This window comes from Anabrus simplex, chromosome 12 (genome assembly GCF_040414725.1).
Source record: "Anabrus simplex isolate iqAnaSimp1 chromosome 12, ASM4041472v1, whole genome shotgun sequence".
In the NCBI taxonomy this organism is placed as follows: Eukaryota; Metazoa; Arthropoda; class Insecta; order Orthoptera; family Tettigoniidae; genus Anabrus; species Anabrus simplex.
In genome coordinates, this window is record NC_090276.1 from 7,342,103 (window position 1) to 7,356,812 (window position 14,710).

Genomic DNA, 14,710 nt, shown 5'->3' on the forward strand with positions numbered 1-14,710 from the left:
ATATTATCGCCACTAGACTGTCAGTTCTCCAAAGCAGCACAGGAAGTGGGCATGATATTATCACCACCAGACTGTCAGTTCTCCAAAGCAGCACAGGAAGTGGGCATGATATTATCGCCACCAGACTGTCAGTTCTCCAAAGCAGCACGTGAGATGGGCATGATATTATCGCCACTAGACTGTCAGTTCTCCAAAGCAGCACAGGAAGTGGGCATGATATTATCGCCACCAGACTGTCAGTTCTCCAAAGCAGCACGTGAGATGGGCATGATATTATCGCCACTAGACTGTCAGTTCTCCAAAGCAGCACAGGAAGTGGGCATGATATTATCGCCACTAGACTGTCAGTTCTCCAAAGCAGCACAGGAAGTGGGCATGATATTATCGCCACCAGACTGTCAGTTCTCCAAAGCAGCACAGGAAGTGGGCATGATATTATCGCCACTAGACTGTCAGTTCTCCAAAGCAGCACAGGGAGTGGGCATGATATTATCGCCACCAGACTGTCAGTTCTCCAAAGCAGCACAGGAAGTGGGCATGATATTATCGCCACTAGACTGTCAGTTCTCCAAAGCAGCACAGGGAGTGGGCATGATATTATCGCCACCAGACTGTCAGTTCTCCAAAGCAGCACAGGAAGTGGGCATGATATTATCGCCACTAGACTGTCAGTTCTCCAAAGCAGCACAGGAAGTGGGCATGATATTATCGCCACCAGACTGTCAGTTCTCCAAAGCAGCACAGGAAGTGGGCATGATATTATCGCCACTAGACTGTCAGTTCTCCAAAGCAGCACAGGGAGTGGGCATGATATTATCGCCACTAGACTGTCAGTTCTCCAAAGCAGCACAGGAAGTGGGCATGATATTATCGCCACTAGACTGTCAGTTCTCCAAAAGCAGCACAGGAAGTGGGCATGATATTATCGCCACTAGACTGTCACTTCTCCAAAGCAGCACAGGAAGTGGGCATGATATTATCGCCACTAGACTGTCAGTTCTCCAAAGCAGCACAGGGAGTGGGCATGATATTATCGCCACTAGACTGTCAGTTCTCCAAAGCAGCACAGGAACTGGGCATGATATTATCGCCACTAGACTGTCAGTTCTCCAAAGCAGCACAGGAAGTGGACATGATATTATCGCCACTAGACTGTCAGTTCTCCAAAGCAGCACAGGAAGTGGGCATGATATTATCGCCACCAGACTGTCAGTTCTCCAAAGCAGCACGTGAGATGGGCACAATAACATCACCACTGGGCTGTCACTCCTCCAAAAGCAGCACATGAGATGGGCACAGTGTCATCGCCACTGGACTATCACTTCTCCAAAAGCAGCACAGGAAGTGGGCATGATATTATCGCCACTAGACTGTCAGTTCTCCAAAGCAGCACAGGAAGTGGGCATGATATTATCGCCACTAGACTGTCAGTTCTCCAAAGCAGCACCGGAAGTGGGCATGATATTATCGCCACTAGACTGTCAGTTCTCCAAAGCAGCACAGGAAGTGGGCATGATATCACCACTTGACTGTGGATGATTGGGGAAAAAATCACCTGCTCCGATAAATCCAGACGCTTGGTTCATTATGTTGACAGCAGAGTGGGGCCCGTTATTGTGGTTCACCTGTCCTTAACAGCTATCTGGTATCTGGACGTCCATCCGTTTGTCAGTAGTGTTGCCTGGTGGTGATGAGCACTTCCACCAGGACAATATGCCATACCGCGCTGGCAGGATTGTGAAGAACTAGTTCGTGGAACATGATAGTGAACTTGCCTCGATGCCAAATAGCCCCAGTGTGAACCTAATCAAAGATTTGGGGTTCAACTTGGAGAAGTGGATTCACGCGATGCCTCGCCGAGTAGCTGCGGTTGTGCAGGTAAAAGGTGGTCCTGCGTCGTATTGGTTAGGTGGACACTGATTTCACTCCGGCAATAGTTTCTCTTTCACCAGTGCTAGATAGTTAGCGGTCTGTGAATTTCATAATTAAATCCTGAGTGATTGGTATTCAGAATTTCAGCGGATGGATAATTAAGAACGATCTTGTCTGGTAAATTCAATAACAAATGCAGTCACAAAATTCTTAGGCCAAAAACATTTTAGCGTTGTTCATCTTGCCATGCACTTCGCCTCAGCATAACATACTGAAGCATTTTTCCTCACCACTCTTCCTACTGTTTAATACATTGAGTAATAATATTTACCATAGTCAGTAGGCGAGTTGCTTTCAGAGAGGAACTGTACTATCATAATATTGAGATGCTTGGAGACTCTAACATTGATAGTGATTTATCTGCAAGTAATGCAGTAGGGTTGTAGTTACTTTCTTATAGGAGATAAAAATATAGCATACATCCAAACACTGGGGAACAAACCGAACAGGGATAATTCTGTAAATTGTATCAGGAGCTTAAAAAGTACCCTAGATAGATTTTATGAATATTTAAGCATGTTTCAGTTGACGTTTAATTATATATTGAAGCTAGCAGAACTTACAATCCAAAGCGTGTACACTAACATACATAACCAACCAGTCATTGAAGAAGACATGTTGATGGTGACTTTCGCATAGTTGATAATAATTATCTATAATTTACGTACATAACTTACTAAAAATGAAATCTGTCAACAAAAACTATATTCCACTCATTATCCCAATACTTCTCAATCATACAGGATAAGAAATACAAATTCTTTGAGGAATGAATAGTATGTGTTGTCCAAAAAGTATGAACGCTTCCTTTGTAAACGAAAAATGCCGCAATTGCTACTACTGACAATAATAATAATAATAATAATAATAATAATAATTTTAAATTAACTTGTTTCATAAAATAAAAAATATATGAACTATGATAAAATTAACTAATTAGATTTGTGTTAATGGTTAAGTTTCAGTACAATTTATTTCATTGTGATGTACCCTGAATAGTGCTGGGGGTGGCTGGGGTGTTGTTAAATATGTATGCTGTGGCAAATGGCATATGAAACCACCCACTGGCAGGAAATTCACAGAGACTGTGGAATAATTTTATCACAAGTTTTTTGAACTGTCTAGGTGTAATTGACGAAGGTCATACTCAATTTAAATGCCTGTTTCGGTCAAAAACTTATTTCAGTTATAAACAATACCTTTCCATTCGTCTGCAGACGGTTAGTGATGATGGAAATTCCTGGAGCTCAGTAATTTACAAATTAATGGAAAAGGTCACACTAAATATCCCTGCTGAAGAATTTCTCCCGAGTTTGAATGCGTGAACGCCTTATGTCTTCATTAGTGATGAGGCGTACCATTTGTTAAATAATTTGTTGAAACCAAATGCTGCCAAACATCCTTTTATTATTTTTATTATTATTAATATTATTATTATTAATGATTATTATTATTTGCTTTACATCGCACCGACACAGATGTGTCTTACGGCGACGGTGGGACAGGAAAGAGCTAGGAGTGAAGGAAGCAACCGTGGCCTTAATTAAGGTTCATCCCCAACATATGCCTGGTCTGAAAATGGGAAACCATGGAAGTAAACATCTAGATGAAGAGGAGCTATTTAATAAGAAATTGTCACTGGCGTGAAAAACGATGGAATGCAACTTCGGAATACTATCCGCTAAATGAGAATATTGCACAAAGCAACATAAATATCCTGAAACTGCTGAATAGTAATTAACAGCAGAATAAACAAATGACATTGCAGAGGTCCCATCCTCCAGTGTAATGTCCAAGTGGGAATGTTTAGAGGATCAACTTTTCAGATCATTAATTTATTCTTTTCTCTTATGTAAATCAGGTGCAATTTTCATGAAGTTCTAAATATACAGTACTTTCGCAGGCATTTAAACGTTTCTGTGTTCGGCATTATTGCTGAGGCCAAATGCGTAAGTCGTTAATTATTCTAATATTTTGAAAAAGCCTGATGCTGCTATTGTAGAAATTATAGGGTTGAATGGGTTATATCATTACATTATGTTTAATTTACATTTTCACTGCATTTTTCCTTAATTTCATACTTGACTAAACAGAACGAAAGAAATGCAAGCCAATACAAATAACCATTTATCATTGTTATCTGTGGCACTGCAGTTGGCTGCAACCTCTTTTCAACACTTACCTAGAACGCATCTCTTATGGTGTGAATTATGGTGCTAATTTCATTGGCAGTTTCGTAGAAAGTTTAGCTTATTAATCACCTCCTATCCACGGGTACACTGTTATGACACAACATGACCGTCAATATGGCAGCAATGAGTCATCGCATAGAAGGGACGAGGAAGTGACCTTGTGAACCTATCACAGAGAGAGTTCCAGGCACCTGCATCCTGAAATATAAAACCAATCTGATTCCTGATGAACGGCAAGATGCATGCTCCGAGATGTTTTTGGCCTTAATCTCCTCTTGTGAACTGCCTAAAAGTTCCAAATCAACGTTATTCCAGCTTTGAAACCAGTCGGTCCAAGAGCTGTAGCTTTCGTGCACACCCACTACTTTATATTGATACCATGCACTGCTATTAGATTAGCCCTTGCCTCTTGAAAATCAGCCACATGTACTCCGATGACACAGAGTTTCTCCCGTTTAGTTCCTGTTTGTAGTACAAAGGCGGATCAAATATAAACGGGAATTTGAATGTACTGCTGCTGTTAGTAATAATTCTGAGGCAGGTCTTTGTCAGGATGTTGGTGGGAGTGTCCGAAGAAAGGGTTTGCGCACACGAACGACGGTGGAGAGGTGGGCTGCTTCAGTACACCATGGGTGAGCAAGAGGTGCACATGTCTGTTGCGCAATGCATCATCAAAATTTCTCACAAAAGGGGGAACCAAACCTTCTGAAATTTTGAGACAGCTGCGTGCACAGTTTGGGGAAGAAACAATTTTGCAGACTTGAATATATGAGTGGACTAAAAAATTTGTGGCAGGGAAATAAACCTCATGAAAGGAGACTGCAGACAAGCATTACTGCATTGCCATTCGTGACATTGGTGAAAGTCGGTGAAGAAAAGTTTCACAAATTGTTTTAGCCATAGGAATAAGTTACGGAAGTGTTCAAACCATCATCTGAGATGAACTCCATTTCATAAAATTGTCTGCCCAGTGGGTTCCTCGTCTCTTCAACCAGGATCAGAAAACTTTACGCCAGGAAGTTTGTCAGAGACTCCTGCGTCGCTACGAGGAGAAAGGAGAGGATTTCTTGCATAGTATTGTGACTTGTGATTAAACGTGGGTGCATCGTTACACCCCAGAGTCAAAGCAAGCAAACAAGCATGGATTGGCAGCGAAGAGACGATGCAGATCTAGTCAAGGCCAGAACACTCCAATCTGCTGGAAAGGTGCTTGCAACAGTTTTCTGGGACTCAGCAGGTGTTTTGGTGGTGGATTTTCTTCACGAACAAAGAACAATTAATGTAGCCTATTACTATCGCCTTTCGGACGAAGCAAAAGCTGCGTATCGCAACAAGCGACAGCAGCAACAGATCTGGAACATCATTCTTCTCCATGACAATGCAAGGCCGCATACTGCCGCTTTAACATGGGAAGGTGGAGGAAATTCACTGGATACATCTAGAACTCCATACAGTCCTGTGTGGGTTCGCTGTGAAAGGGATGTAAACTCTATTCCAACAGAACTATTTTCCTAAAATAAAGAAATAAATATGCTCAACTGGACTGAAGCCACAAAGCAAGGCTTTCCACGAAATTATATTCGCCTTCATCAGGGCATGTGAATGTCTGCCTCTGACAGCGAGCATACAAATTTTTCAAAGGAATGTGGATGTCGCGACCATACTATCCACTGCCCCTGCACTGACTGGACTCAGGGATCGTCGTGCTGTACTGTGCTGTTGGGGTTGGAAGGGAAGTTACTGATTCACCACCCTCTATCGACAGTGTCCTGAGTGCGTTGCACTGTGCCATGGTGGTGTTACGCATGTATTTTTGAAGTACAGGTCTCATGGCACAGCGCAACGCACTTGAGAAACTTCTCGACAGAGGGCAGTGAATCAGTAACTTTCCTCCCAACCCCAACAGCACAGCGCGACGATCACAGAGTCTAGATAGTGTAGGGGCTGTGGATAGTATGGCCGTGACATCGTTTCTTCGAAGAATTTCTTTGCTCACTGTCGGAGGCAGACCTTCATATGCCCTGATGAAGGCCAATGTAATTTGGTGGAAAGCTCGGCTTTGTTAAATATAATCCAGTTAGCACATTTATTTCTTTATTTTAATCCAATGAGCCACAAAAACCTATGTTCATTAATCATTATTTTCCTGTTATAAGTGTGGTGGTATACTCTGTGAAATTGGATTAAGATGTAACGAAACTATTGCAATGAGCTTGCAGTTGCGATCAGTGGTACTCTGTTAGAAAGAAATCGGCTCTCTTACGAGACTACCTTTAAACTGGTCTGTTTTCAGACTGTCTTTGCAGTAGTGGAGTGAAAGCTGGGTGGATATATAGGTCGGACTTAACAGATGTGAAAGTAGCAAGAATGACAGCTTGTACAAACAGGTAGGAACAATGGTGGAGGACATAAAGTGCAAGTTAGGAATGAACTCGATGGATGAAGCTTCAGTGGTAGGGTTATGTGAGGCAAATGGGGAAGTAGAGTTGTGGACTTGACCGTAGAGGCTAAGAGAAGTAGAGGAAGACAGAGGTGGCAATGGTTAGACTTGGTTTTTAGTGATTTAAGGCTAAGAGTTGTAGAACTAAACAAAGCCACAGAGTCGTGCAGACTGAATCCTGAAAGACTTTCAAATATGTTACGAAAATGTAATGTATGTAGTTAGTTTGGTCCTGAAACGGGTATGAGCTTGAAGTGTTTGTTCTGATCTGTACACGTTTCTTTTTCTTGCAGCTTCTTGAGCAGTTGAGGAGTGAAAACCAAAGGCTTAAAGATGAAAATGGCGCCTTAATTCGGGTCATCAGCAAGCTGTCGAAATGATAGCTGCCACAACACCTAACTTGTGTAAAATAATTTGTAATTTATTGTTATTAGCATTATTATAAATATTATTAAGTTGGGGAGGACTTGCTTATTGTGTTTATTTCAAAAGAACATTTTATCTGTTGTGTCTTTTTTAAAGCAGAAACATTATTTGTTCCATTGAGCCTATCATTAGTTTTTAATTATCAGTATTGTTTTAAAAGTTTGTAAGGGAATTTTGATGTTGTTCAGTTGACATTTTTACAAAGGGTGAGTGAAATATTAATGATTTGCAAATGGCTTCACCTCATATCAAGTCAGCCAAGTGGTTCTGACGTGGACCTTACTTCTGTATATAGTCGTCACAGCCATTGGATCCATTTGAATTACAGCAGAACCTTTGCTTTTATCTCTTAACATCCTTACAAGCATTAACAGAGCATGCTTGGCTTTTCAGTAGCACGTTATTGCCAAATTGGCCATTTGTTTTCGGGACAGATACTGAAACACACTAAAGTCATTATGGCAGATTAAATATATTTGGCAACAACGTATATTTTGAAGAAGCCTGTCTGCGTCACTTAGGAGGATGTTTCAAAGACCTCTGACTCTTTCGATGCTGGCTGCGGATCTAATGGATGTGAGGACCGTACTTTATAAATAGTATTCTCAAGCTTGACGTATTTGATAACTTAACAAAGTGACGAATGTATGAGAAATGTTCGCCGAAAAGAGTAGACTTGCTCGTCTCGTTAAGTTACTCTTTCTTTCTAGCATGATGAAAGGGTTCAAGCCACTAGGTGGTCTATTTTAAAAGTGATACACACTGTGGAAGGAATTTTGGGAAGGTTTAGCTAGTCAACAATTCAGAATTATTTTAGAGTAGCATGTTACGTGGTCAGTTCAGAAAAAAGAGAAAAGGATGGTATGATTTAAATGTGCATGTCTGTTTATAAGTTTGTCAACTTGTCAGTTTAAAGGTAGAACAAAGATTTTTTTGTGTGTTCAGTTAATAGCTATCATTATTACATCAAAGAATTTTTTTCCGTACCCTGTGCCGTATTCTTGATCTACCGACTGTCCCTTTCATCTTGTATAAGAACTGTGTTTCTGTCAAAGAATTTTCATTAACTTCTCAATTAGAATTGCACCTTTCTATTGGATCACAGTACATGTAAAACTGATCTGCCATTCACACTACTTTCTTGTGTGTTTTTTCACGTCACATAATTTTGAATGTGCCGTACCAAGTGCTCTGGTTTGTTGCTTATTAAGCAGTCAAGAGCGAGTGCTGTGTTCCTCATCCTCGTCTGAATAATTACGAACTCCAGTTTTATTGTGACAGTAAGTCGTGGTTATGGGCAGGGTAAGGAGAGAGGCTGTTTTGTTCTCAAGAAATGATGGTAGATGGTGTGGAGTTGTTGGGATACAAGAAGGTAGCGTAAAGAACTTCATGGCAAAGGGTTAAAGGCAGGAGTCTTCAACTCAATTGTTCTGAGAGTTAGGGGATGTTATAGTTATTACAACACACTACTGCCTACTTGGATAGAACAGTCGTGCTTACATTGCTATGTTTATTATAATTTTTAATAAAGAAAATAGTTGTCATTACTTTAATAAAAATATTTAAAAATGACCTTGGGTGCCTGAACATTAGATCTGTAGGGAGTTCTTTAGATGGGCATGAGGGAAGAAAATTTCTATGCTTTTCATGAAAGCTTTGGTTTGTTGTCAACAGTCTACAACGTATTCACTAATTTTTGCAATGCTCGGAACTGTAATGTATACCTGCTGTGGTTGTCTCTGGCATAAACAGTTCACCGTTACTGGATCGTCCATTCCTTGTAGACCATAGCCTCTAGTTCTTAACACGTCATCACACGCCCCCTTATTTTTACATGACAGCACGCCCCACGGCAATTTGCTCACACATGTTATGTATTGTTGTTCTGATTTTGAAACGAAGAAACCAATCCTCAAACGTTAACAACATTATAAGAAAGAGAATTTACTTACCAAAACATCATATTTAGGATTGTAAATCATTATTAGTAATTTAAAATATTTTACAACACGAGAACACGCTATGTTAGCAAACTGCCGCAATTCCAAGGCTGTGACCTGACATCAAAGCACGCCCCGTTAGCAAATTGCCGCATACTATATTTTAGGCATTTTCACATAAGTTGCATTAATACAAGTCCAGTTGAATTAGTAAAATATGAAATATAAACAAATATGATTGATTTAAGAAACATCGTAAGCATATTACTTCTGTCCAACAATCAGCCAGTCTAGTCATTTTCAGCTGGATCCTCCTGTTGGGTTGAGCATCTCGAACACGTTGGCACTGTATGTTCTCGGCAGATGGGAATATCACATGCGCAACAAATAACCATTGTTCTGCTATTTTTCCTTGTAGGGCAGATACCACAGATAGCATATTGACCTGGTTGCAGGGGCCTCTCATGTGGTTGTTGCTGTCTCACTTTAAGAACAGGCTCACGACGTTCAGGTTCTTCCTGAGCGCCTACCGAAATGTTCAGTGCCCCTTCGTTGGGCGGTGGAGTGTGTTGTTTGTTACCAACCTCACACGGTTGTATTATTTCTTCTGCAACACTCTCTTCTGAGTCACTATTAACATGCTCTAAAATATCTGTTTCATCAACGTCACTATAACAAGAAGTATCTTCACCTAATTTACTTGAATGACATTCTGGAACACTGTCCACTAAATCTCTCACTGTAGCTTGTTGTACGTCGTACGGATCCATTTCCAGGTAATGGCGCAAACAATAAAACAGAAATATTGCAACTGTATCATATTAAATATACGCGAGAACTCGCCCGTTAGCAATATGCTAACTAATTGTTGTACGCGATAGCACGCACGTTAGCAATCTGCTCACACAAAGTGACACCACCAACACAAATGTGAACTGACGTAGGGAGGAGACAGCGACGAACTGGATTAGGTTACGGTCGTTATACATAGATGTGGGGGGAGGAATACCTGACTGCCCGCACATTCTTGGAGACAATAAAGGAAGATATTAGGATTATTGTTCAAACGCGGCAAACTGCCGCGGGAGCGTGTGATGACGTGTTAAGGTAGACTTGATGACTCTATATCGTCCCTAACTTCTCCCCTAATGCAGTCACTTTCCACATCCCTGCCCATGCATATGAACACAATTTCTTGTTGGGACATTTTGAGGATCCTAATTAAAATCTGACAAAAAGTTCACTGTCCACCAGAAAGGAGCAAAAGGCTAGTTATTTTAAAGCTGGAAATTTGATTGCAAATTATTGTAACTCAGTAGGACTGTTCCAGTATAATTATTGTGCTTCATTTGCGTTCATGCAAAAATTACTTCAGTTTTATATAATGAGCCTACTTCATCTACTTCTTTCTCATATGGAAAGTTGTATAATGTTTTATCAAGTTCAGTATGTAGTCACTCGATTGCTCTCAGATTGCCAACTTTGCCAAAAGGGTCTCAAATGTTATGCTTTCTCCTCAACTCTGAAACAAGGATTCTCATGAAAAGCCTGTGAGCTGTTGTATTCATCATTGATGGCTTAGCTTGTGTAGAATTGGAGCAGTAATGCACTCGAGTGGAGGTGGGCTGGAGCACACCTCGACTAACAATCTTCCATTACTGTTAAGTTATCATTGATTGTTTTAGGGTCTTGCCAGGCTAAGTAGCTGAGATGGTAAAAGCCCAAGTCAAGTCCGGTGGTATTTGAAGGTGCTCAAATGCAGTTTGTTTAACTTTGTAAATGAATAGCTGAAGAATGGTCAAAACTAGTCCTATTCATAAATAATATATGTATTGATTAGGTGGAGTAAAACAAAGTCACCAGTGTTAGACCGTCCGAGGTGAATGATGTGAATGATCAATCCTTGACCCCTTTTAAGCCAATAAGGCAATTTTATGTTGCATATAAAGGCATTTTAATTGCTTTGGTCGTATTTCAATCATTTTGCTGATTTTGGTTATATTTTGAGCATTTTTGTTTAAATTTCAAACATAGGATTTCAAAGTACTGTAGTAGATGTATTCTTCTTTCTTTTCCCAAAACATATAGGTTGCATGTTTAGAAGATGTGATGACGAGAAAGAGATGCTGCATACACACACACCAACAGATACCAAAAAGCATTCAAATACTCCATTTTCTTGGTTCCGTTTTAAGAGAACAGAGTAAGAACTCTGCCTCAGGGCTACGATACTGAATAAGTGTACAAAGTTTTTAACGTACCTACTGCAGCTCTGTCAGTTTGTATGATTAAATGCGACTGCTGTATTATCGGTAATCAGTTTTTGACACATTTAATGTTAGTACTTGCTACTGTTCCCTAAAATGCTTAAAGCATATTTCACCATTTTTAGGTCATATTTAACTGGGTTTTAGAGCACATCTGTTTGCATATTTTGTACTTCTTTAGGTCATAAACTTCTGAAACCTAGTGATAATATTTCAGCTTAGAACTCTCACCAGAAAGGTTCTGTCATCTAAGGTTCAGTATTGGGTGAACTATATCAACAAATTTTTGTTCTAAGTGATAATTTGCTGCAGGGCAGTATTTCTCCCTTCAACATTGTCACATAGCCGTATTTCGAGGTGCAAAAACGAAATACAAGCTTCGTAGCCAGTACACTGCTGTCGGTGTTACTGAACTCCAAACAATGTGCACAAAATGCTTCCCTTTCCTACTGTTGGTGGCCAAGTTCTTGGCATTGTTGATAAGGCGGCACCCCTTCATATCTTCCTCACAGTGTGGTAGTCGAGACATGTTCATTCAACAAAAATGACCAAACCATTGCAATTACCACTTTCGAAAGTATTCTTCATTGGGTGCCTCGTGGTCCCTCTTCTCAGGAATCATTTTGTTTTGAACATGGTCACATGAAAATAATAATAATAATAATAATAATAATAAAATCAACAGTGGTCACTTGGTATACCATGGGGCTTGGTTTGCTTGTTACAAGTGTGTTAACTGGCACTAGGGTCTGAAAACTGTTGGCTTTATTTAGAGATGTTTCAGTCGAAACTTAAATTGGAATATTCAAGCTTATGAATTGATTATCTGCATTTAGGGCTGTTGCCTAGGTGGCATATTCCCTATCAATTGTTTACCTAGCTTTTTTTCTAAAGGTTTTCAACGAATTTCAAAAATTTATCAAATTGATAATTTATTCCAGTCCCCTATTCTTTGTCCTATAAATGCATATTTGTCCTCTTGAGTTCCAGATTCATCTTCATATTATGATCTTTCCTACTTTTAAAAGCTCCATTCAAGCTTATTCCTCTACTAATGCCATTCCTCGCCATCTCTCCACTGACAGCTCGAAACATACTGCTAAAAGTCAAAGAATAAATACTAAAATATAAATTCCACCTATTCAAAACAAAAGTTTTTTTATTTATAATTTAAGAAATAGATCTTAACATATTAGAATACAGGGTCATGTTTTGCCTATAATGAGGGCACCATCAGCCTAAAAATTTCATACCTGAAAGAATGAAGAAATCAGGATCCTGATTGTTCTTACTCATAGAGTTCTACTAAGATCTAAAAATATAAATAAGAGGATACTGTTGTAAGTACAGATGTCTAAAAATGACATTTTCTTCTTCTTGTACTGGTATTTCCTGTGTAACAATCAATCATCAACATTAGTACAGAGTAATAATATGCATATTTAAAAATTATCCTGCACTGCATAAATCAGCTAATTGTACTTACATATTCAGGTTCTCTATATTTGCGTGATGAAATACAGCTGTTTCAACTTCTGAGTCCTCAAAATCTGACAATTCATCTATTTCAGAATTGAAATGAAATGGCGTATGGCTTTTAGTGCCGGGAGTGTCCGAGTGTTCGGCTTGCCAGGTGCAGGTCTTTTGATTTGACTCCCGTAGGCGACCTGCGCGTCGTGATGAGTATGAAATGATGATGAAGACAGCACATATACCCAGCCCCCGTGCCAGAGAAATTAACCAATGATGGTTAAAATTCCCGACCCTGCCGGGAATCGGACCCAGGACCCTCTGAACCGAAGGCCAGTACGCTGACCATTCAGCCAACAAGTATTTCAGAATTAATTCCATCTGATAACTGTTAAAGAATATCAAGAACGTCCTTTTAATTCCTTATTTTTGTCGGTTTCACCTTGGCTATTGACATAAAAGAAGTATAAAATGGAATTACAATCTGCTTGGTAAACAACACTACCATTTTCGAATCAGATATATTCCCTAGCTATGATACATGTTCCAATTTATTGCGGTACATTATCTTACAACATTGCATTGAGTTGGCAAATACACTAATATAAAAAGTTAACTCACCATTAATTGATCTGAAACGTGATTTTGTAACACTAGCAGTACTACATCACAGCCAGCTGAGTCACTTCGCATACTAAACACACACACTGCCACCTAGATCAGTGCTGTAAGTGGCATCTGTAGTCATTTTATGAAAACACATACCTATAGCTTATGGCAACAGTGGGGTTGAAGGGACCGGTCTAAATAAAAACTGGTGAGGTGTCCTTGAAATACACGTTGCTTAGGAGCAACACTGGAGGCGATAGGGTTAAAAGAACACTTTGGTTGGTTGTTGTGAGAACTGATCAGGAAAGTTGTCTATATTGAATAATTCTGAACTGTTGATTTTAGCACCAAATTGGAATACTTTCTAGTGTGTTAGCACTGGACTGTTGTGGAGACTGGTGGAACTTTCTGTATCTTTTGAAATAAATACATAGATTGTAGTGTGTGTGAAAGTCCTCCCCTGTGTGAAAGATGAGTGGATGGTCGGATGAATGTTGTTGGAAAGTGTGTACACAGAGTGTGTACCGATATCCATCGCAATTTGTAAAACGAATTGAAGCAGCCTTGCCACGACTCCTGCTGGTAAAGAAGTCAATTTTCTTTTGTGAATAGAGAATTTTTAAAGTAAGATTTGTTGTCTTATCCCCATTTATAATTTTATTTTGATTATTTCCTAGTGTAGAATGCATATTACATGGTGTATATCCAACTCTTTTGATAGGCATTCTTTATTTTTTCTTTGTAGCAAATTTGTATCTAAATAAAGATTATATTGATTCATGTTTGTCATAATGTGGAAATACACCATGGAACTGAGAGTAATTACACAGAGCTTGCTTTTGGCTGGTCATTGATGGGGAGATCATAGCTAATGCTGGGATTGTACATTAAAGTAAGGGAAGTAGTTGGATCACATGTACGAGGCAGTCTGAGGGTCCCTGCAGGTAAAAGCAGGAGAAACTTTTTCTACTTGACTAAGTAGGAGAAATGCAAGCTGTTGTAATTTGACTCGTGAATGTTTTCAACTGTGGAGCAGATTGCTCGACGCTCAAAGGCTGGATCTTGACAGGAACTGTAAAGGGGTCGAGTAATTTGCCATGGCAAAGGCACAGAAGACTTGACCAAACTGCATGACACTTTGTGTCCCATACGTTTGTGACCTCTCTATCATATGATCTTATCTGTATAACAAGTTCAACGGCCTTTTGTGTCCTTTCACCAGTCCAAGACTGCTATTTTGGAAGGTTGGATAGCTTTTTGATTTCCTCGTGACAGTTGCTGAATTCTCTTTCAGCCTGGTCTGACCAAGTGTTCAACGTTTCACTTCTTTTTCTAATTCTTCTTTTTCTAGGTTGGAGTCTGTATTCTTTTAGTACCAGTTCCTCAAGTTCTTTGTTGCTAGGTCCCTAATATCCTATTTTCCCTTGTATCACG

The 14,710-nt window shown here is 39.7% G+C and overlaps 1 protein-coding gene across 2 annotated transcripts in view; it reads left to right on the forward strand.

Moving 5' to 3' along the window:
• Positions 1-8,789, forward strand: part of Mbs (Myosin binding subunit) — a 532,528-nt gene extending 523,739 nt beyond the window's left edge. The window contains exon 20 of one of the 2 annotated variants that reach the window (XM_067156305.2): positions 6,858-8,789. In XM_067156305.2, coding sequence (XP_067012406.2) covers positions 6,858-6,944 — 87 coding nt within the window. In that variant the 3' untranslated portion in view covers positions 6,945-8,789. The remainder of the gene's footprint in view (positions 1-6,857) is intronic. The other variant, XM_067156306.2, reaches the window with a different exon arrangement.
• Positions 8,790-14,710: the final 5,921 nt, after the last annotated feature.